We start from the raw sequence: 21,937 nt of genomic DNA on the forward strand, positions 1-21,937 counted from the left end.
GGATTTGGATCTTAGAATAGTCAAATGCATAGGGACAAAAGTAGATTAGCTGTTACCAGGGGCTGTATGGGGAGAGGGGAAGCAGGGAGTTACTGCTTCAGGGGTACTGAGTTTCTGTTTAGGGTGATGAAAATACTCTGAAAATAGTGGTAATAATTACACAACACTGTGAAGGTACTTAAATTATACACTTAAAAATTGTTGGAGTGGTATATTTTGTTATATATACTTTATCACAATTAAAAAACTAACACCAAGCTTAGCTCGTGCCCTGATGGGTTCGGCACTTGGTGTGTTTTAATTCATTTAGTCCCCATGATGATATTATGAAGTGGAGGCTCTTATTGCACCCGTTTAAGAGACAGGGAAACTGAGGCACAGGAGGCTTGAGGTCTTCTCCCTTGGCCACTGTGCTATCCTCAACCCTGCAGCTTCATGGTGGCATCCTTAATGGGATAGGAAATATGGGTACATGGGTGATCTTTTGACTTTATGAGAGTTGTGATCTAGGGACGTGCCCTGCCTGGGTACCCAGACACTGCGAGTCATACTCACTTCCTAGGTCGATGCCTCCCACCCCAATTCCTGGGCCTGGATGCCCACCCCTGACAACGCCCCTGAGGCTACCTCTGATTGGACAAGGGAAGTGTGACTTTAACAGCAGCCCTTAACAGGACAGCTGATGGCCAGTGAAAGGACATACCTCAAAAGCTCTGGCCACAGAGTCCCTCTTGCACATCCCCATCTAAGCTTTCTTAGCACTACTACCCCAAGGGTCTTTAATTCCTCCATCTACCTCTCCCGCCAGGCCCTTGGTCTGCCTGAAACACCCCCTTCCTGGCTCTTCTGCAGATCCCCCACTTTCAGCTGAAAAACTTCCTCCTCTGGGAAGCCTTCCTGACACATACACCTCCCCCACACTGGGCTGACCCTCCTTTTGGGGTCTCAGCGCCATGTGTATCCTTAACACAGTTTTATTGTCTGGACGATGCATAAGGAAGATTGAAGAACTGATGCCTTTGAATTATGCTGCTGGCGAAGAATATCGAATATACCATGGACTACCAGAAGAACAAGCTAATCTGTCCTGAGGAAGTACAGCCAGAGTGCTCCTTAGAAGGGACAACGGGCGAGATTCTATCTTACTTCACACATGTTATTAGGAGGGACCAGTCCCTGGAGAAGGACATCATGCTTGGTAAGGTAGAAAAAAAAAGAGGGTCAGTGAAAAAGAGAAAGACCCCCAATGAGATGGATGTGGCTGTAACAATGGGCTCAAACAACTATGATTGTGAGGATGGCACAGGACTGGGCAATGTTTTGTTCTGTTGCACACAGTGTTGCTATGAGTTGGAAACAACTCGACAGCACCTAACTCCTCACCAGGGGGCAAGCTCCTTAGAAGCCAGGATTGGAGCCCATAAAACATTGCCTCCCCAGCACTTAGCACATAGAAAAGTGCTCAAAAAAAAAAAATGTCAACAATAGAATATTTTGCTGTTGTCGTTAGTCGCAGTTGAGTCAGCTCCAACTCGTGGCAGCCCCATGTACAACAGAATGAAATATCGGCTGGTCCTGTGCCGTCTCCATGATCGTTGGTATGTTTGAGTCAGTTGTCTCAACTATGGTGTTGATCCATCTCATTGAGAGTTTACTTCATTTTCCTTGATCATCGACTTCACCAAACATGATGTCCTTCTCCAGTGATCAGTCCTGCCCAATGATGTGTCCAAACTAAGTAAGCCGAAGTCTCAAACAGTATTTTGTGATTCATAGGGTTTTCATTGGCTAATTTTCAGAAGTCGATAGCCAGGCCTTTCTTCCTAGTCCGTCTTAGTCTGGAAGTTCTGCTGAAACCTGTCCACTATGGGTGACCCTGCTGGTATTTGAAATATTGGTGGCATAGCTTCCAGTATCACAGCAATACGCAAGCCCCCACAATGTGACAAACTGACAGGCAGGGTGTGGAACGTTACGCAGCTACAAAAAGGAATGAAATCCCGATACATCGTACAACATAGAGGAACCTCGGAAACACGGGGAATGAAACACGAAAGGCCACATATTGTCTGATTCCATGCATATGAAATGTTCAAGACAGACAAATCCAGAGACAGGAAGTAGATTAGTGGTTGTCAGGGACTGGGGGAGGGGTGATGGGGGTGGCTATTAACAGGTGCAGGGTCTCCTTTGGGGTGATGAGAATGTTCTGGAACTAGATAGAAGTGGTGGTTGCACAACACTGTAAATGGACTATAGGGTACTGAATTGTGTAATTTAAAATGGTTAGAATGGTAAATTTTATGTTATGTGTATTCTACCATAATAGAAAAAGGGGGAAAAAATCTGGTACCCAGGAATACCACACAGCCATGAAAAAGAATATGTGCCTGCTCTTCACCACAACATGAGTGGCCCTCACAGGAGCTGGCCCCGAGAGTGATCCCACTCATGTGAAGTTCAAAACCAGGTAATATGCATCTGTGTAGACAGAGGACAAGACGGAGGTCACCCTGGGGGAGGGGAGTATCAGCTGGGAGGGTTTCAGGAGCCATTGGGGGTCTGGGAATGTTCTAGATCCCAACCCAAAGACCAATGGCCTTGTTAAACCCCACTCCTGACTTCCAGGAACTTGACCATGTTATGTGCATATTAAACCTCAACAAAAAAAACCCAGTGCCGTGGAGTCGATTCTGACTTATAGCGACCTACAACACAGACATGAAAAAGAATCCAGAATTTCCAGGGTGCTGTGGGTTGGAGTGTGTGCTCCAAAAATATGTGTTGAAGTCCTAATCCTTGATATCTGTGAGCGTGACCTTATTTTGAAATAGGGTCTTTGCAGATGCAATTAAGTTGAGATCATACTAGATTAGCTGTTGTTGTTAGGAGCCCTCAAGTCAGTTCCAACTCATAGCAACCCCGTGTATAACAGAACAAAACACTGCCTGGTCCTCTACCATCCTTACAATCATTGCTATGTTTGAGTCCATTGTTGCAGCCACTGTGTCAATCCATCTCGTTGAGGGTCTTCCTCTTTTTTGCTGACCCTCTGCTTTACCAAAGATGATGTCCTTCTCCAGGGCTTGGTCCTTCTTGATAACATGTCCAAAGTATGTAAGATGAAGTCTTGCCATTCTCGCTCCCAAAGAGCATTCTGGCTGCACTTCTAGTACTGAAAGAAGTACTAGACTAGGATGGACCCTAAATCCAATGACTGGTGTTCTTATTAAAAGAAAGAGATGTAGACACAGAGAGACAGACACACACAAGGAAGATGGCTATGCGAAGATGGGAGTAGACGTTGGAGTGATGCAGCCACAAGCCCAGGAACACTTGGAGCCACCAGAAGCTGGAAGAGGTAAGGGAGGACCCTCCCTAGAGGCTCTGGAGGGAGAAGGACCTACCGACATTCTGAATTCGGACTTCTGGCCTCCAGAACTGACTATCAATAGATTCCTGTTGTCTTAAGCACACCTCCCTCACCTCCCCCCAGGAAACAAACCAGTTGCCGTTGATTTGATTCCAACTCATGAGTACCCCATGTGTGCAAAGAAGGGCTTTCAAGGCTGTGACCTTTCAGGAGCAGATTGCCAGGCTTTTCTTCCAAGGTGCCTGTGGGTGGGTTTGAACCTCCAACCTTTCAGCTAGTAGTTGAGTGCTTAACCACTTAACCGTGTGCGCCACCCAGAGACAGCTTAAGCTGCCCAGTGTGTGTAATTAGTAACAGCAGCCAGAGAAAAGGAATACACAGGGGAAGAAGATGAGAGTGTCTGGCAGTTCTGAGGGCCCAGGGCTCCGTTTTCCCAGCAAACGCCAGTGCCTGACTGCTCTGGGGCTGGATGACCTGGAAATGGCCCAGAGCTGGCCAGGAACCTGAGTTCGATGCTTGTGATTTTGTGAACAGTCCCCAGATGCTTGTCCATTTCTGGAGAGATTCCCCCCACAATTTCCACACCAGGACCCCCCAGCTGAGGGATGCTCTGAGACAGGAAGACCCCAAGGCTCCTGAACACTCACCGCACCAGCCCCCAAAGGCACCAAGTTAGATCCCTGCTGCGGACACATCTTGGTGACTCAGGCCCGTTTATGACTGACCAGAATTAATACCAAAAATCATAGCTCACAGCCTTGAGCAGAGGGAAGAACATGGATTCCAGTTAAAAGGTCCCGGGCTCAAATTCTGACTCAATGTTGTGGATTGAATTGTGTCTCTCCAATATGTGTTGGAATCCTAACTCCTATACCTGTGGATGTGATCCCCTTTGGGAATAGGATTTCCTTTGTTTTGTTAATGAAGCCCTATCTGTGTAGGGTGTGTCTTAGACCTAGTCACTTTTGAGATATAAAAAGAGCAGAGTAGGAACAAAGAAAAAACTTATTGCTGTTAAGTCAATTCCAACTCATAGCGACCCATAGGACAGAGTAGAACTGCTCCATAGGGTTTCCAAGGAGCGGCTGGTGGATTTGAACTGCCAGCCTTTTGGTTAGCAGCCAAACGCTTATCCACTGTACCACCAGGGCTCCAGGAACAGAGAAGTAAGCACAAATGAAGGTGAAGATATATGACCTGTGACTATCACCAACGATTCAAGGAATGCTGGGTCTACGAAAATTGAAAAACATCTTCCCCCAGAGCCTACAGAAAGAGAGGCTTCCCCTACAGCTGGTGCCCCGAATTTGGACTTCTAGCTTCCTGAATTGTGAAAAAATAGATTACTGTTTGTAAAAGGCACCCACTTGTGGTATTTCTGTTAAAACAGTACTAGAGAACTAAGACACCCAGTAAAAAAATACAAGAAGGAATCATGAGTAAATGAATAAATGATGGACAAATGGGTTTTTGATCTCATTCCATATGCCTTTATTGTGATCTTCCCAAATGGCTAGCCTTGTCCTGCACCAAGGCAGGGCCCTAAGGAGGCTTCAGCCTGGTGATCTGGCCCCCAACGAGCTTCCAGCCCCGTCACAGACACGTCTGCCCCGTTATTTCTCAGAGCCCTAACAGAGAAAATCACAGGCTGCCTGGACATAGGCAAGGGAGCCAAGGGGGAGTGACAGGGATAGCGGAAGGATGCGGGGGGCCAAGGAGAGAGAGGAAGTGGACTCCTGGCCAGGGGCCATTAAACACTGGCCAGGGAGGAAGTTGGGCTGAACAAGTCAGATAAGCAGAGCAGCTGGAGGCTGATTCCACTTCCCAGACATTTCCCATCTCTGCCCTGATTTGCTTTGGATATGTGTGGAGACAGAGCGCTCACTCCCAAGAGAGACAGCCCAGACTTTCCTGGACATGGATGACTGTCCAAGTTTGACACAATATGATTTTTCGAGTAGTAGACATCAGTGAAAGGTTTAATGAGATTGGGAAGCGGAGGGATGCTCACGTGAGTCAGACAGTCAGTCACTACCACGGGCTGGATCTGGAGTCAGACAGAGCTGGGTTCAAATCTGGGCTCTGCCACTTAAGGGCCTGGTGACTTTATCACTCCAAACCTCAGTTCAGGTTTGTGCACAAACTGAAATCGGCTAACGAAGATCATTCCAAACATGGCTGCAGCAGTATATTGACAGGGAACTGCCAGAAATTCAGGCCAGTTTCAGAAGAGGACGTGGAACCAGGGATATCATTGCTGTCAGATGGATCCTGGCTGAAAGCAGAGAATACCAGAAGGATGTTTACCTGTGTTTTATTGACTATGCAAAGGCATTTGACTGTGTGGATCATAACAAACTATGGATAACACTGTGAAGAATGGGAATTCCAGAACACTTCATTGTGCTCATGAGGAACCTTTACATAGATCAAGAGGGAGTTGTTCCGACAGAACAAGGGGATACTGATTGGTTTAAAGTCAGGAAAGGTGTGTGTCAGGGTTGTATTCTTTCACCATACCTATTCAATCTGTATGCTGAGCAAATAATACAAGAAGCTGGACTATATGAAGAAGAACAGGGCATCAGGATTGGAGGAAGACTCATTAACAACCTGGGTTATGCAGATGACACAACCTTGCTTCCTGAAAGTGAAAAGGACTTGAAGCACTTACTAATGAAGATCAAAGACTGCAGCCTTCAGTATGGATTACATCTCAACATAAAGAAAACAAAAATCCTCACAACTGGACCAATGAGCAACATCATGATAAATGAAGAAAAGACTGAAGTTGTCAAGGATTTCATTTTACTTGGATCCACAATCAACAGCCATGGAAGCAGGAGTCAAGAAATCAAAAGACTCGTTGCATTGGGCAAATCTGCTGCAAAGAACCTCTTCAAAGTGTTGAAGAGCAAAGATGTCACCTTGAAGACTAACTTGGGCCTGACCCAAGCCATGGTATTTTCAATTGCATCATATGCATGTGAAAGCTGGACAACACATAAGGAAGACCTAAGCAGAATCGACGCCTTTGAATTGTGGCATTGGAAGAATATTGAATATACCACGGACTGCCAAAAGAAAGAACAAATCTGTCTTGGAAGAAGTACAACCAGAATGCTCGTTAGAAGCAAGGATGGCGAGACTGTGTCTTACATACGTTGGACATGTTGTCAGGAGGGATCAGTCCCTGGAGAAGGACATCATGGTTGGCAAAGTACAGGGTCAGCGGAAAAGAGAAAGACCCTTAACAAGGTGGATTGACACAGTGTCTGCAACAATGAGCTCAAGCATAACAACGATTGTAAGGATGGCTCAGGACCGGGCAGTGTTTCGTTCTGTTGTGCATAGGGTCGCTATGGGTCGGAACTGACTCCTGACGGCACCTAACAACAACAATGGAATAAAATGCCTGGCGCACAGTACGATCAGAAAAAGTGCAGTCCCGCGCAGACCTAGTGTGCTCTGAATGTGTCCCAAACCACATGTACTTTCCTATCTCTAAAACTTCTCTGTGCTGTAACTTCTGCCTGGCATGCTCTTGCCCCACCACCCACACCTGGCAAACCCCTACGCATCCCTCAACGCCCTACCTCCAAAATGAGTTCCTTTTTTCTGCTCAAGTCCCCATCCTGGGGTCTGGGAGCATCCGGGTCGTAAAATGGGAGTTACCTGAATGCAGGGACACTGTCCGGCCCGCAGTAGGCGCGCGGTCCATGCTGGCTGAATGAATGAATGGTCAGTTGGAGAGCCCCAGGTGGGGAGCCCCAGGAGTCAGCCGACCCCATCAACGCCCCGATTCCCAGCTGAGTAACTCCTCTCAGGGCCTGGGGGTGAAAGCGGCAAAGGGGGGCTTCCAGGCGCGGTCTTTAGTGGGTTCTGCCCGACCCCTTCTGGGGGCGGGGCCAGAGCCCGGCGCGCCGCGCCCGGATTGGCCGCAGGTGACGTCAGCGCGGCGCCCGCGGGCGGGGCCGGCAGCGATCTGGGCGGCGGGCGGTGCGAAGATGGCGGCGGCGGCGGCGGAGCAGGGGGCGGCGGAGGCGCCGTGCGCGCTGCTGCTCGTGGTGGGCGGCGAGTGCGGGCGCCCAGGGCTGCTGTCCTATGTGCTGGAGGAGCTGGAGCGAGGTCGGGCGCCGGGGGAAGCTGGGGGCCCCCGAGGGCGAGCGCGGCAGGGGCTGAGGAAGGGTGTCCGGGGGCCGCTGGGGGACGCCAGGCGGGCGCGGCGATCTCGGGGCTCCGGGGCCTTCCCCGCTCGGCCATGGCGCAGGCCTGGGCGGGCGGCCGAGGCCCAGCAGAGGAAGCAGAGCCCCAGCCCGGCTTCCCCGCCCCACCCGGCGCGGTCAGGGGAGGGGACACGGGTGGGGACACTGCCCGGCCCGCTCGATTGGGCAACGTGGGCAACGGTCCCGTTTCCCGCCCGCAGGGCCCCTCCTGGGGGTAAGAGGATGGAGGGGCGGGGCTGCCTCAAACCCCCGGGTCTCAGCACATCTTCCCCAACCCAGGCCGTGGTGGCCCGTGGAGTCCCAAGTTCGGGAATCGCCCCTGCCAGAACCCTGGAATCCGTTGCAAGCGGAGTCCACGACATCATGTAACCCCATCTTGGGGCTCCTGGGTCTCCGCGTGCAGATACGCCATGCCCGGGTCTCTGTGTTTGCACCTGGGGCCAGAAGTCCCCACCTTGGATCCCAGGACCTGTTAGGAACCCCCTAGGGACAGGGAGCTGCTGCTCCGCCCTCCTGGGGCTGACACAGGGGCGGGGTCCTGTCCCTGCAAGGGGGTGGTGACCAGACAAGGCTGTGTGCCACTTGCTGGGGGGAGGGGTTGGGGAGATGGGAAGGGGCTTAGGGAACAGGCACTTCATCCTGACCTGTAGCAGACAGAAGGGGACATCCTTGGGGGGGGGCAGGAAGGGCACCTGGGGGAGGCAGGGATGAGAAGCCAGGCCTGGGCCCCCAGGCTCCATTTTCCACTTTCCGTTGCTGCACACGATGCTAACTGGGGCGTAGGTAGGCGGCCTGCCCAGGTGAGGTGAGTCATACAGGTGTACCTGCATCTGCCTGGCACAGTGTGATGGCAGGTATCGTCCACCACACGCTGATTCCAGAGGGCCTTCCTTCTCCATCCCTTGGACATGTCCTGAGGCTCTGTCTCATCACCTATAAAATGGGGCAACAGGGCACACCCTGGTCCCTATGTCCTGGCTCATGGTGTAGCAAAAGCCAATGAGGAGAGGAACAAGGTTTAGTTTGGCTTGTTGCAAGGAGTGTGGGGAAGGACAGCAGGGCCTGGTGGGAGCTTCTCAGGGGGGAAGCAGTTGAAAGATGAGACGTGAAGGGCAGGGGGAGGGCAGTGGGAACAGCTGGTGTTAAGGCCCAGAGCTGAGAATAGGCCTGCACAGTGGAGGAGCAGAAGGAGGCTGGGAGCAGGAGGGGAGGGAGGAGAGAGAGGTGATAAGATGACATCCAGGGGGTTCTGAGTCTTGTCCTTAAATTGCTGAGGTGCACCATGGGTCCTGAGACACAAGCTCGGCTCTGACCCACCCCAGGCCTGCCGCAGGGCGCAGGAGCAGCTCAAGGGGAGGAACTGGGGATAGCTCTCATCCCCCAGGTGCTTGTTGCTTGCCGTCGGGTCAGTTCTGTTGTATGTGCAGAGTAGAACTACTCCATGGGGTTTTCAAGGCTGTGACCTTTCAGAATCAGATCACCAGGCCATTCTTCAGAGGTGCCCCTGTGTGTGTGTGAACTGCTAACCTTTTGGCTAGTAGTTGAGTGCTTAACTGTTTGTGCCACCCAGCTGTCATTTGCAAACAGTTAAGTGCTTAAGTATTAACTGAGAGGTTGGTGGTTTGAACTCATCTAGAGACACGTTGGAAGAAAGGTCTGGTAATCTGCTTGTGATAGGTCACAGCCTCAAAAGCTCTCTGCAACACAGTTCTACTCCGACACGCCTGGGGTTACCAGGAGTTGGTGTCAACTTGATGGCAACAGCCTGGGTGCTAGTTACTGAACTACCCTGGGAGCAGGGGCTGCTGACTTCCCTTCTGCCACCCACCAGGCATCCGGTCCTGGGATGTGGACCCCAGCATCTGCAGCCTCGATGAGCAGCTCAAGGTCTTCGTGTCTCGGCACTCGGCCACCTTCTCCAGCATCGTAAAAGGTGAGGCCAATGCCAGCTCACCTGTCCTCAGCAGCCCACAGGCAGGAGCTAGTGTATTCACCCTCATCTTACACATGAGGAAACCACGGCATGGGGGCAGAGCCCAGAGCCCTCCGAGGAGAGTGTTTTGTGAGGGGAGCAGCAGCTAAGTTGGGAGATGGGATCCGATGTGCGCACTCTACAGGGCCTTGTACACAGTAGGTACTCAATAGATGGGAAACTAAGAAGCGGTCAGATGGAGAAGAGGGGATTGCAGCCCCTGGGAATCCAGGGGTGACCCTGTGAGCAGAGCATACCAGGTGTCACCCCAGCACCTCCCCCTACCCCCCCGCCTGAAGACCAGTAGTTGAGTCACCCCTGGCCACCATGAGAGGGGAAGGAAGTGCCTGCCGCCTCATTGTCCTAGCAGGTCCTGCTGGCTTCCTGACCCCTCATGAGGGTGAAGAGTCTGGAAATCCCATTTGCTCCATGTGGCTTTGGCAGCCACATGTGCCTCTCTCTGCCTTGGTTTCCCTGCCTGTGAATGGGCAATATCTGTGCTTGCTTAGGGGTTCAATGATCAGAGACTGGCTTTGGTGGGCCTTGGCCTCCAAAACTTCAGGGCCTGGTACACGATGACTAGAACTGGGTTCTTGGGGGATGGACTAGGGTTTGAGTCTCAGAATCAGCCCCACTGTCCCACATGGTCCACCCCTGGCCCTCTGTCCTTGGCTCCCTTCACACTGCTTCTGCCTGGCGCTGTGCCCCTACCTGGCATGCCCTCGTTGGTCCTCCCTTTTTGGTCCTCCTTGGGCTCAGTGCCCCAGTGTGTAAGATAAGGTGCCAATCGCACCCTCCTACCAGGACTTTTGGGAGTGTTCAGAGAAAGCAGCTCTGATCGCCACGGAGCACCATGCAGTGGGGACTCATGGTCACTGTGGTCACAGTGTAAGGCTGAGTGGGGCAGCTCAGGGGCACCCCCATCCTTCCTCATTCTAACCCGGGCTGGGGGGCTCACGTGGGGAGGCGGGATCCATCCCCAGCTCACAGCCCGGCACTCACAGGCCAGCGGAGCCTGCACCACCACGGAGATGCCCTGGACACCCTGGTCCTCCTCAACCCGTCGGACAAGTCGCTTTGTGACGAGGTAAGGGGGTTTTGGTGTCCAAGGGGACAGGTGGCTGAGACCCTAATGTCATTCTGCCTGAAACCCTCTTCTTGACCACCAGCGACAGCACCCCTTCCCCAGGAAGCCTGCCCCTCTTCCTTCCTCCATGGTGATGGTGGGGCAGGTGGTGGTGACGGAACTGGGGAGCACTCCCAGCTCAGGCTCAGCAGGTACAGAGGTCTGGAGGGACACAGGCCACACTGATGTTGGTGTCCAGAAGGTTCCCTCCATGGCCCTAGTCAATGCCTGAACTGACTTGTTAATGCTCCTGCCTCGGTGAAGTCTAGATCTTTCTCCTCATTATTCGTCAGAGAGCAGCAGGACAGAGCCCTGGGGCACCCCATTAGAGACCCTCCGACAAGCTGACTGCTTCACTCAGTACGAGCCCCTGTGTTCTTGGAGGGGCTGCCATCCCAGCTCCGGATCAAACACTGATCTGGCTGTGTGGTGGGGACTAGGGAAGGGCATGGTATGTAGATTTGGGGCTGGGGGCTTCCCCACTACAGGGAGTAGGACCCTTCACACTCTGCCCTCCTCTAGCTCCGGAACTTTCTGCTGGATCCTGCCCCTCACAAGCTGGTGGTGCTGGCCGGGCCATGCCTGGAGGAGACAGGAGAGCTGTTGCTCCAGACAGGGGGCTTCTCGTCACGCCACTTCCTCCAGGTCCTGGCGGACAAGGAGGTGAGGTGTATTCTCCCCTCCTGCCATTCTCACCACCGCCCGCCCCCGCTCTAAATCCTGGCTCATCCTGTCTGGGTTGGGCAGGAGCAGGACGCTCCCTGGTTGTCAGGGCTCAGTCCTCTCATTCACTAAAGTGTGCTGCAGGAAGCTGGGTTGTAGCTTGGCCAACTTCCCAGAAACCTCATGGAGCATTCTAGATTTCGAGTCCCAGGGGGACGGAGGCAGACAGGGTCCTCAGTCTGGTTGGGGAAAAAAGGGCAAAAATAAACCGGCAGACCATGTCTCCATATTGCAGGTTGCAGTGGGCTCTGTAAAGTTGGGGAAGTTGGGGTTGATAACAGTGGAGGGAGGTGGGGAGTCTGGGAGGGCTCCATGAAAGGAGCTATGTCCCAGGAAGCAGAATAGCTGCCCTGGGCTGGGGAGGGGGAGAAGTCTGAGAAGCAGTGGGGAGAAAGGCGGGAGGGGAGGGCAGGCCAGGTGGGGGAGGCTGTTTGGTCCCAAGGGGGTGGGGAGCAGGTGAGGGGCCAGCTGGAGGTCCCCTAACTCTAGGTGTCCCCACAGATCGGGGAGCTCCTGGCCTCGGCACCCCCGCCGTCTACCCTGCCCACACTCACCATCACCTGCCCGACCTTTGGCAACTGGGCCCAGCTGGCGCCCAATGTACCAAGCCTGCCAGGGGCACTCCAGCTGCGGCTGAACCCGCCAGCGCGGCTGCCAGCCTCTGAGGGCCTGCGTGAGTTCCTGGAGTATGTGGCTGAGTCGCTGGAGCCTCCCTCACCCTTTGAGCTGCTGGAGCCACCGGCTGCCATGGGCTTCCTCAAGATTGCCCGGCCCTGCTGCTACGTCTTCCCCGGTGGCCTGGGCGATGCCGCCTTCTTTGCTGTCAACGGCTTCACCATCCTGGTCAATGGTGGCTCGAGCCCCAAGTCGAGCTTCTGGAAGCTGGTGCGGCACCTAGACCGCGTGGATGCAGTGCTGGTGACCCACACTGGCGCTGACAGTCTGCCAGGCCTCAACAGCCTGCTGCGGCGTAAGCTGGCTGAGCGTGAGGCAGCGACAGCTGGCAGCGGGGGCGATGAGGGGCTGCGCAACCTCATCTCGCCGGAGCTAGGCGTTGTGTTCCTGAACACAGGGGCAGCCGGGGACTCGGTGGTCGATGAGGCCCAGCTGGTGCGCGGCGTGGACGAGGCAGGGTTGGCACTGGGCCTGCTGGCCCGCCTGGGCATTCCACCCCTACCCCTGAGCCGTGGGCCACTGCCCACCCAGCCCACTGTACTCTTCCAGAAGATGGGTGTGGGCCGACTGGACATGTACGTGCTGCACCCACTCTCTGAGGCTGCTGGGCGCAATGCCGACCGCACGCTGGCCTCAGCCTGCGTCTTGCTAGTATGGCAGCCGGCCAGCCCCACTGAGAAGGTGGTGCGAGTGCTCTTCCCGGGCTGCACGCCTCCCGCACGCCTGCTTGAGGGCCTGGCCCGCCTGCAGCACCTGGGCTTCCTGCGCGAGCCCATAGTGACGCCCCAGGATCTGGAGGGGCCACGGCGCACTGGGAGCAGGGAGAGCGTGGCCTCCCGGGACAGTGCGAGGGGCAAGGAGCGCCCTGGAACGGCCCGCAAAGAGCCCTCCCGTACTGAGAAGGACGCCAGGCCGCCACCCCGCGAGGTCAAGAAGGACCCCAGACCTGGTGCCCTGCGGACCCAGCCCCGGGAGGCACGCCGTGGGGCCTCCACCGCCCCTGATGTCAAGAAGGCAGTGGCCCCAGGGTCAGCTAAGACCCGGAGAGTGCCCGACACACCACGTCCAGCCATGGAGAACGGGCCCTGCAGTCCCCCCAGCTTCCGCTGTGGTGAGGCCAGCCCCCTGCTGGCAGCATGCATGTCCCCAGCTCCCCCACTGGCAGCTACGCCCAGCCTAGAGCATAGCTTGGAGCTAGGCCTGAGCCCAGCCGCTGGGGATGAGGGCTGCAGCTCCGAGGAACAGACACTGGAGTTGCTGTCGGCAGCCAGCACACCACGGCCACACACGCCCTCGCCCACTGGGCCACACCACGGAGGCCCCACTGAGAGTTGCGGGCAGCTGTCACTGAGCCCACTGCGATCTGGGGAGGCAGCACCTGATGCCTCACCCACTGTGACCACGCCCTCGCTGCCCGCAGAGGTGGGCTCACCGCACTCCACTGAGGTGGATGAGTCCCTATCTGTGTCCTTTGAGCAGGCGCTGCCGCCACCTGCCACCACTGGTGAGCCTGGGCTGAGCCTCCCGCTGCGTGGTGCCCGGGCACGGCGTTCAGCCTCCCCACATGATGTGGACCTGTGTCTGGTGTCACCCTGCGAATTCGAGCACCGCAAGGCTGTGCCCCCTGCCACCGCAGCCTCCCCTGGCGGTGGCTCCAACGATAGCAGCGCCCGATCCCAGGAGCGTGGCCCAGGGCCGGAGGAGACACCACCCACCTCCCTCAGTGAGTCCCTACCCACTTTGTCCGACTCAGAACCCCTGCCTGTTATCCCCGGCCCTGTGGACTCAGACGAAGATGACACTGAGAGCCTGGGTGTGCCCCGTCGCCGCCGTGACCCACTGCCCACCTCGCTCAAGGACCCTCACCCGCTGCCTGCCCCACCTGGTGTCTGCATGGTGGACCCCGAACAGGCACGGCGCCCGGAGAGCCTCGGCCGTACCCGGAAGCCCCTGGCCCGCACTGGCCTTGGTACCACTGGCCCCAAAGCTGCGACGGTTGGCACTGCCAAAACCAAGGGGCTGGCCAGTGGGGACCGGGCCAACCGGCCTCTCAGCGCCCGGTGCGAGCCCAGTGACAAGGCAGCCCGGGCACCCCTGTCCAGAAAGGCCTCCGTGCCCAAGACGGCCACTCGAGGCCCACCAGGTGAGTACTGGGAGTGGGGCCGGATTCGTGTGGTGGGAGGGGGCAGGAGCCACGCCCTTCCAGTCCTGTCTGCTGTGTGACCTTAGCCATGCCCCACCCTCTCTGAGCCTCAGTTTCTGTCCTAAAGTGGCAGTGGTGGCCTCAGTATTTAAGCCCCTGCCCTCCCTGTGTCTTCGAGCTGCACCACCCGGTAGAAACGTAACTCAAGGCACATCTGTCGCCATTAACTCCGTTAGGAAATAAACTATTTTTCATAGCATATAATTGATCCCCATAACGCACGGTAGTTATGTTCTAGAAGCTGGGGCAGTGGTGGTTCAGTAGTAGGATTCCCGCCTCCCGTGGTTGAGACCCAGGTGCCACTCCTGGCCAGTGCACCTCATGTGCAGCCACCACCCACCTGTCAGTGGAGGCTTGCGTGTTACTATGATGCCAGACAGATTTCAGCAGAGCTTCCAGACTAAGGTGGGCTAGGAAGAAAGGCCTGGCCATCTACTTCTGAAAACCCTGTGGATGACAGCGGTTAGATCTGCAACCGATTATCGGGTTGGCACAGGACCGGGCACTGTTTCACTGGGCATGGGATCACCATGATTTGGGGCCGATTTGACAGCAGCTAATAACAGTTCTTTGAGTTGTGCAGCCATTCTCACCCTCCTTTTCTGAGTTGTTCCTCCCTCATTAACATAAACTCACTGCCCCTTACGGTTCCTGTCTAATTTTTGAGTTGCTGTTGTCAATTTGATTCCATATGGATAGGTCTTAAAAGAGCATACTGCTCAAGGCAGACATCTTTTGCTAGTTAAGCTAAACTATTGTTCGGTTTTAAGATGACTTCAGGGGATATTTTTGGTTTAAAGTTTAAAGATTACTTCAGGGGAATAGTTTCAGAGCTTTGTCCACCCTCCATGGTTCCAGAAAGTCTACAGTCTATGAGAATTTAAAATTCTGTTCTGCATTTCCCCCCTTTTGATCAGGATTCTGCTATGAAATCTTTGATCAAAATGTTCAGTGAAAATAGTAGCCAGGTACCATCCAGTTCTGGTCTCATTGTTCATGGATGTAATTTGCTACACTTTAATAACAGTGTTCTAGAAAGTTCCCAGGAATGCTGGATTAGCGAATACGGACCACCCTCGTTGGACTGCAACTGGGAACATGCATGTCCACGAGTGACCACAAACACACTGTGATGCTGATTTTGGGGTTACAACTAAGTTTTAGTGAGTCGGTGAGTTAGCAAATGTGGAATCATGAATACAAGGAGGACAAATATATTTTCTTTAGCTCATTTGTGCTGGGGCCCCCGACACCACCCCCGGGTCTAGTGGTTTGCTGGGAGGACTGAGTAGGTAGTTGCACTCATAGCTGTGATTTCTCACAGAGAAAGGACACAGCACAATTAGCAAAGGATGAGTGTGAGTGGGGTGGAATCTGGGGAACCAGGCGTAAACTTCTGGCATCCTCTCCCCGTAGCGTCACACCAAAACCAAGAACAAAACTCATTGCCATCAAGTTGATGGCAGACCCAATGTGTGTCTGAGTAGCACTGCTCCCTATGGTCCATAGGGTTTTCTTGTCTGTAATCTTTGCGGAAGCAAATCACCAGGCCTTTCTTCCATGGCACTGCTGGGTGGCCAGCAGCAAGCTGTGATGACTCTTGAGAAGTGTTGTCTGCTAGGTAAGTTTGTTACAGACCCAGCGCCCGTGGTCATGTAGGCAACTCTCTCTGGTCCTTCCTGGAATCCCAGACGCCCAGAAGGAGTGTCAATGTTGAGCGTAAACCACGTTGAGTACACGAACAGTCTAGGCCCGGGGAGCCACTCTTACCAGTTCAAGGAATGGTGGGAACCCCCCTGAAACCCATGCCCTCAGACTCCAGATGCAGGCCGGCCTGGCCAGCAGCCTTTCTAAGGGCACCTCACTCAGGCTGCAAACTCTTCTCTCCAAAAAAGAAAGCAGTTGCCAGGGTGACTCCAATTCACAGCGACTCTATGTGTGTCAGTAGAACTGTGCTCCATCAAGTTTTCTGTGGGTGATCTTTTTGAAAGTAGGTCGCCATGCCTTTCTTCTTAGGTGCCTCTGGGTGGATGTGAACTTCCAACCCTTCGGCTAGCAGCTGAGTGTGTTACCAGTTTGCAACACCCAGGGACTCCCTTCCGCTCACCATTATACCCTAAGTAACATCACTTCCCCATGCAATCAATGCAAAAAATGGTTAGTGAAACATGTCACATTGCTTTTTGCAGCTGAGTCTTAGGGACCTGGTACGTGTGTTGCACCAAAACTGCACGCTCACCCCATCTCAGCTGCTCGGTGGTGCCAGTGGTCCATTCAGCTCCAGAGGAGGGCTGGCAAGAGCAGTAATAGGGATGACTACAGTTTCTCAAGCTGAAAGAACTGAAGAAAAAATTCAAGCCTCGAGTTGCAGTAGTGAAGGATTCTATGGGGAAAATATTAAGCGACGCAGGAAGCATCAAAAGATGGAAGGAATACACAGAGTCATTATACCAAAAAGAATTAGTCGATGTTCAACCATTTCAAGAGGTGGCATATGATCAGGAATCGATGGTACTGAAGGGAGAAGTCCAAGCTGCTCTGAAGGCATTGGCAAAAAACAAGGCTCCAGGAATTGATGGAATATCAATTGAGATGTTTTGACAAACAGATGCAGTGCTGGAGGTGCTCACTCGTCTATGCCAAAAAATATGGAAGACAGCTTCCTGGCCAACTGACTGGAAGAGATCCATATTTATGCCTATTCCCAAGAAAGATGATCCAACCGAATGTGGAAATTATAGAACAATGTCATTAATATCACATGCTCGCAAAATTTTGCTGAAGATCATTCAAAAATGGCTGAAACGTTATATCGACAGGGGACTGCCAGAAATTCAGGCCGGTTTCAGAAGAGGACGTAGAACCAGGGATATCATTGCTGTCAGATGGATCCTGGCTGAAAGCAGAGAATACCAGAAGGATGTTTACCTGTGTTTTATTGACTATGCAAAGGCATTCGTCTGTGTGGATCATAACAAACTATGGATAACACTGTGAAGAATGGGAATTCCAGAACACTTCATTGTGCTCATGAGGAACCTTTACATAGATCAAGAGGGAGTTGTTCGGACAGAACAAGGGGGTATGATTGGTTTAAAGTCAGGAAAGGTGTGCATCAGGGATGTATTCTTTCATCATACCTATTTAATCTGTATGGTGAACAAATAATCTGAGCAGCTGGACTATATGAAGAAGAACGGGGCATCAGGATTGGAGGAAGACTCATTAACAACCCGTTATGCAGATAACACAACCTTGCTTGCTGAAAGTGAAAAGGACTTGAAGCACTTACTAATGAAGATCAAAGACTGCAGCCTTCAGTATGGATTACACCTCAACATAAAACAAAAATCCTCACAATTGGACCAATGAGCAAGATTATGATAAACAGAGAAAAGATTGAAGTTGTCAAAGATTTCATTTTACTTGGATCCACAGTCAACAGCCATGGAAGCAGCAGTCAAGAAATCAAAAGACACATTGCATTGGGCAAATCTGCTGCAAAGGACCTGTTCAAAGTGTTGAAGAGCAAAGATGTCACCTTGAAGACTAACTTGGGCCTGACCCAAGCCATGGTATTTTCAATCGCGTCATATGCATGTGAAAGCCAGACAATGAACAAGGAAGACTGAAGAATAATTGACCCCTTTGAATTGTGGTGTTGGTGAAGAATATTGAATATACCATGGACTGCCAAAAGAAGAAACAAATCTGTCTTGGAAAAAGTACAACCAGAATGCTCCTTAGAGGCAAGGACAGCGAGACGGCATCTTACATACTTTGGAGATGTTGTCAGGAGGGATCAGTCCCTGGAGAAGGACATCATCCTTGGCAGAGTACAGGGTCAGCAGAAAAGAGGAAGGCCCTCAACGAGGTGGACTGACGCAGTGGCTGCAACAATGAGCTCAAGCAGAACAACGATTGTAAGGATGGCTCAGGCCCGGGCAGTGTTTCGTTCTGTCGTGCATAGGGTTGCTGTGAGTTGGAACCAACTCGACAGGACCTAACAACAACAACAGTAACAGTAACATGGTCTGCAATTACTAAGCATTGACTCTGGCCAGGTCCTCCTCCCAGTGCCCAGGGAGTGACCCGAAAAAAAGGACTGATTGTCCTGGTGGGCATGTCCCAGCTGGCAGCTGTCTCCTGGCTCTTGTCCTCATGGCCTGTCCTGGTCTCTACCTGAGCTGCCCCCTCTTGTGTTTCTCAGACAGGTTCTGAGGGGGAGCCCATGGGCTTCCGGAGCCTCTGGGGATAGCGTTCCCAGCACAGTAGGGGGAGGGGACACCAGGGCCATGGTCTCGGTTGCTTGGGCTGTCTTGCTCCCACCACCTTGGATCACCTGACCCTCTAGCCAGGGGCTGTCTGACTGTTCTGGAAAGGACCAGAGAGTCAGTATTTAAGGCAGCTGTTATAGTACTTTTTTTTTTTGTTATAGTACCAAAGCAGCCACAGTCATGTAAACAAGTGGGCATGGCTTCGCGCCAATAAAACTGTTTACACAAACAGTGGTGGGGAGGGGAGATGCGGCTGCAGGCCATGGTTTCCTGACTCCAGGTCTACATTGTCCTTCCGGTTCTGTGACTCCTGCCCACCTCCTCCCTCCTCACCTGTCAGCCTTTGCCACAGGCAGACAGCTGATCCACCCTCCCTCTCAATGACATCTTCACATAGCTTTCTCCCACAGCTCCCTTCCGAATCCTTGTCACTGTCCTGGGACAGTGGAGGCAGCTGAGGCAGGAGGCAGGGGGCAGCTTCCTGGAGCTGAGATGTGTTCTACCAGCACCAGCATCTGCCCCTGTGCCCACACCTGAGCTTGGCAGCTTTGTGTGCCAAAGACCCAGGTGCATCCTTCCAGCTGCTGATTATTGATCTGTTTGCTCGGGGATGGTGGGACCTGGTGGTCTAGAGGTTGATAGCCTGTCTACCTTGCACAGGCCCTGAGCTGAGGGCCTAACCCAGCCTTTGGTGGCTCTGGGGGACTCAAGGGGGCAGCTACCTGTCTCCATGCAGCCCATCCAAGCCTAGGTCCCTCCCATCTTAGCCTGGTCCCTCCAACCCCCACCTGGCTCCCCACTGCCAGCCCTCGGGAGGGACCCCCATGCCATAGCTGGGCTGGTATTCTGTTTGCTGAGCTCACTCTGTGCCCCCAGGGTCTGGTGCCCACTGGGGCTGGGTAAGTGCCCCTTGACTGAGTGAACTGCTGACTGTGGAAGCAGCAGTGTTCCAGGTCCAGACAGTCTCGGGGGTATGTCTCTCACAATCCTTCGTTCAGGAAGCCCTCCCCGATTGCCTCACCCTCTGTCTCTGGGGATGTCTGGCTGGGGTCTGGGCACAGAGGAGCAGCTGAGGGTGTTTGCAGAGCTAGAGAGATTTAGGGAGCAAGTGTTGCTTGGGGGAGGGTGGTGCCTGCTGTCAGGTGGGTGGGGCCGGTGAGCTCGAGGTCAGGTTGGGAGCCCATCTTGGCCCTGTCTCAGCCAGGACCCCTCCTTCCCGCCCTGCCATTCTGGTTGTGCCCCCTTTCTTGGCCAGGTCTCACTTCCCCCTTTCCTTCCACCTCACTGACCAATCTCTCTTGCCTGCAGGCGCAGCTGGTAGTCGTGTGGGTGGGTCAGCGGCCCCTCCAGGCAATCCTGTCTACCTGGATCTGGCCTACCTGCCCAGCGGGAGCAGCGCCCGCCTGGTGGACGCTGAGTTCTTCCGGCGGGTGCGCGCCCTGTGCTATGTCATCAGTGGCCAGGACCAGGGCAAGGAGGAGGGCATGCGGGCCCTGCTGGATGCGCTTCTGGCTGGCAAGCAGCAGTGGGACCGAGAGCTGCAGGTGAGGAATGGGACCGGGAGAGGCACAGCTGAGGGCTCCAGGGGAGGGATGGGCCGGGGTGCTCGGGACATGTAGTTATAGGCTCTTGGAGCCCCTCTCCATCTCCTGGGGTGGCCAAAACAGAGTCCCACAGTGTGGGGGCTTTAGAGGACAGGCATTTACTCTCATGGTTCTAGAGGCTGAGAGTCCAGACCTGAGTGTCGGCAAGGCCACACTTCACTCGTTCCGAAGGCTCTGGGGAGTGTCCTCTTTGTCTTCTTTCATTTCTGGTCTCCTCTGAGTGTTTGTTGGCTTATAGAGGGGTCCTCATGTGGCATTTAACCCCTGTGTGTGTGTCTGTCCTTCCCTTTTATAAGGCACCACTCAGGAGGGGTTAGGTTTAGGACCCACCCTACTCTGGTATGACCTCTTCTGACTTAACTGATAACAAAAGAAAAACCCTATTTCCAAGTAAGTGATGCTTGCAGGTACAGGGGTTAGGACATCAACCAATCTCTTTGGGGGACACAGCTCAACCCGTAATAGTGCCTCTGAGAGTGACAATAACAGTAAACGTGGTCGGTGCAGTTTATGGAACCCTGGGTTGGGGGTCAGTGCTCCACAGCCTCTTCAGGTTGAACCCACATAAGAGTTGGCATGGTCGTCACCCACCCCATGGAGACAGGGCTCAGAGCAGTCAGGGCGCATCCCCGAGGCCTCCAAGGGCAGGCACAGGTTCCCACCCTGTCCCTGGTTGGATCTGAGAGAAACCTGGGGCAGAAGGGGGCTGGCCCTTGTCCCCATGACGCCCTGCCAGCCCCTCCGCAAAGAGAGCTAGGGAGGCAGTGGGGTGTGTAATGTCTGCAGGGCTGGAGAGGTGGACAGTGACCACAGGGTTGGGCTGCAGTCATCCCCAGAGGCCACAGGGAGACCAGGGCCAGGACTGAGAGGTGTGGCAGTCAGGGCACAGGGAGGAGCCTTGGATCCTAGATGGAGCCACACGGGGTTGAACGGGGCACACGGAGCCTTGCAGAGCCTTCCTCATATGCAGCTCAGTGTTCCGCGCCAAGAGGAGGGCTCCCAGCAGGGACAAGACAGGACAAAGGCCAGAGTTGGGGATGAGCATGGCATGTCCAAAGTGGGGGCGGGGGGGTGATGCTGTGGGAAAAGGAAGGGGCTTTGAGGACGGGGTGACCACCGTTCAGATGTCCAGGTGGGTGAGAAGGGAGCCGAATGCTGAGCTCTAAGCTCAGAGAAAAGGCCAGAAGGGCCTCAGATGTTGGGAAAGGGCACATGGCACCTCTGGGCAGGGGCAGGTGGTGCCCCTCACCATCACTGTCTGTTTCCCGCAGGTGACCCTGATCCCCACCTTTGAGTCGGCAGCCATGCACGAGTGGTACCAGGAGACACATGCGAGGCAGCAGGCTCTGGGCCTCACGGTGCTGGGCAGCAACAGCACAGTGGCCATGCAGGACGAGACCTTCCCTGCCTGCAAGGTGGAGTTCTAGCCCTCAGCCCTGTCCCCCACACTCCCACCGTCCCCAGCTCTGCCACTGCCTGAGAACTCACCTGTCAGGAATAAACCACATGCTCACTCCACTGTGGCCTCCATTCCTTCGCAGTGCGGGCCCATGCCCATTTCACAGATGGGAAATCTGAGAGCTGGGCAGGGGGAGGGTGTCTTTCAGAGCTAATTACCACTAGGCGGGTGAGTCACTCCTCTGCGAAGCCCTGAGCCTGTCCTGGCTGCTCCCTCTCCTGGTGGCTGAGGTTTGATCCCTTGTCTCTGTGTCTCCAAAGCCATAAGACAAAAGTTACCCTTCTGTCCATAGGCATAAT

The 21,937-nt window shown here is 54.0% G+C and overlaps 2 protein-coding genes across 2 annotated transcripts in view; one reads left to right on the forward strand and one right to left on the reverse strand.

Annotated features, from left to right (window-relative positions):
- The window catches only part of UNC13A (unc-13 homolog A), a 101,555-nt gene extending 94,289 nt beyond the window's left edge, over window positions 1-7,266 (reverse strand). Inside the window, exon 1 of the mRNA XM_049877379.1 lies at window positions 7,049-7,266. Within this exon, the coding sequence (XP_049733336.1) occupies window positions 7,049-7,094 (46 nt within the window). The 5' untranslated portion in view covers window positions 7,095-7,266. The remainder of the gene's footprint in view (window positions 1-7,048) is intronic.
- Window positions 7,267-7,371: 105 nt separating this feature from the next.
- MAP1S (microtubule associated protein 1S) lies at window positions 7,372-21,715 on the forward strand. The gene is made up of 7 exons (XM_049877380.1): window positions 7,372-7,501; window positions 9,431-9,532; window positions 10,576-10,658; window positions 11,220-11,360; window positions 11,922-14,238; window positions 19,884-20,119; window positions 21,451-21,715. The coding sequence occupies exons 1-7, from the start codon at window positions 7,381-7,383 to the stop codon at window positions 21,604-21,606; spliced, it is 3,156 nt and encodes a 1,051-aa protein (XP_049733337.1). The 5' UTR covers window positions 7,372-7,380; the 3' UTR covers window positions 21,607-21,715.
- The last annotated feature ends 222 nt before the right edge of the window (window positions 21,716-21,937 follow it).

This window comes from Elephas maximus, chromosome 3, assembly GCF_024166365.1.
Source record: "Elephas maximus indicus isolate mEleMax1 chromosome 3, mEleMax1 primary haplotype, whole genome shotgun sequence".
Taxonomy (NCBI): domain Eukaryota; kingdom Metazoa; phylum Chordata; class Mammalia; order Proboscidea; family Elephantidae; genus Elephas; species Elephas maximus.

What these genes read in the sequence shown, in the direction of transcription:
- MAP1S (XM_049877380.1), top strand. Translation starts at nt 7,381, where the DNA reads ATGGCGGCGGCGGCGGCGGAGCAGGGGGCGGCGGAGGCGCCGTGCGCG. An exon ending in CTTCTCCAGCATCGTAAAAG is followed by an intron (nt 9,533 to 10,575) that starts GTGAGGCCAATG and finishes CGGCACTCACAG; the next exon opens with GCCAGCGGAGCCTGCACCAC. An exon ending in ACAAGTCGCTTTGTGACGAG is followed by an intron (nt 10,659 to 11,219) that starts GTAAGGGGGTTT and finishes GCCCTCCTCTAG; the next exon opens with CTCCGGAACTTTCTGCTGGA.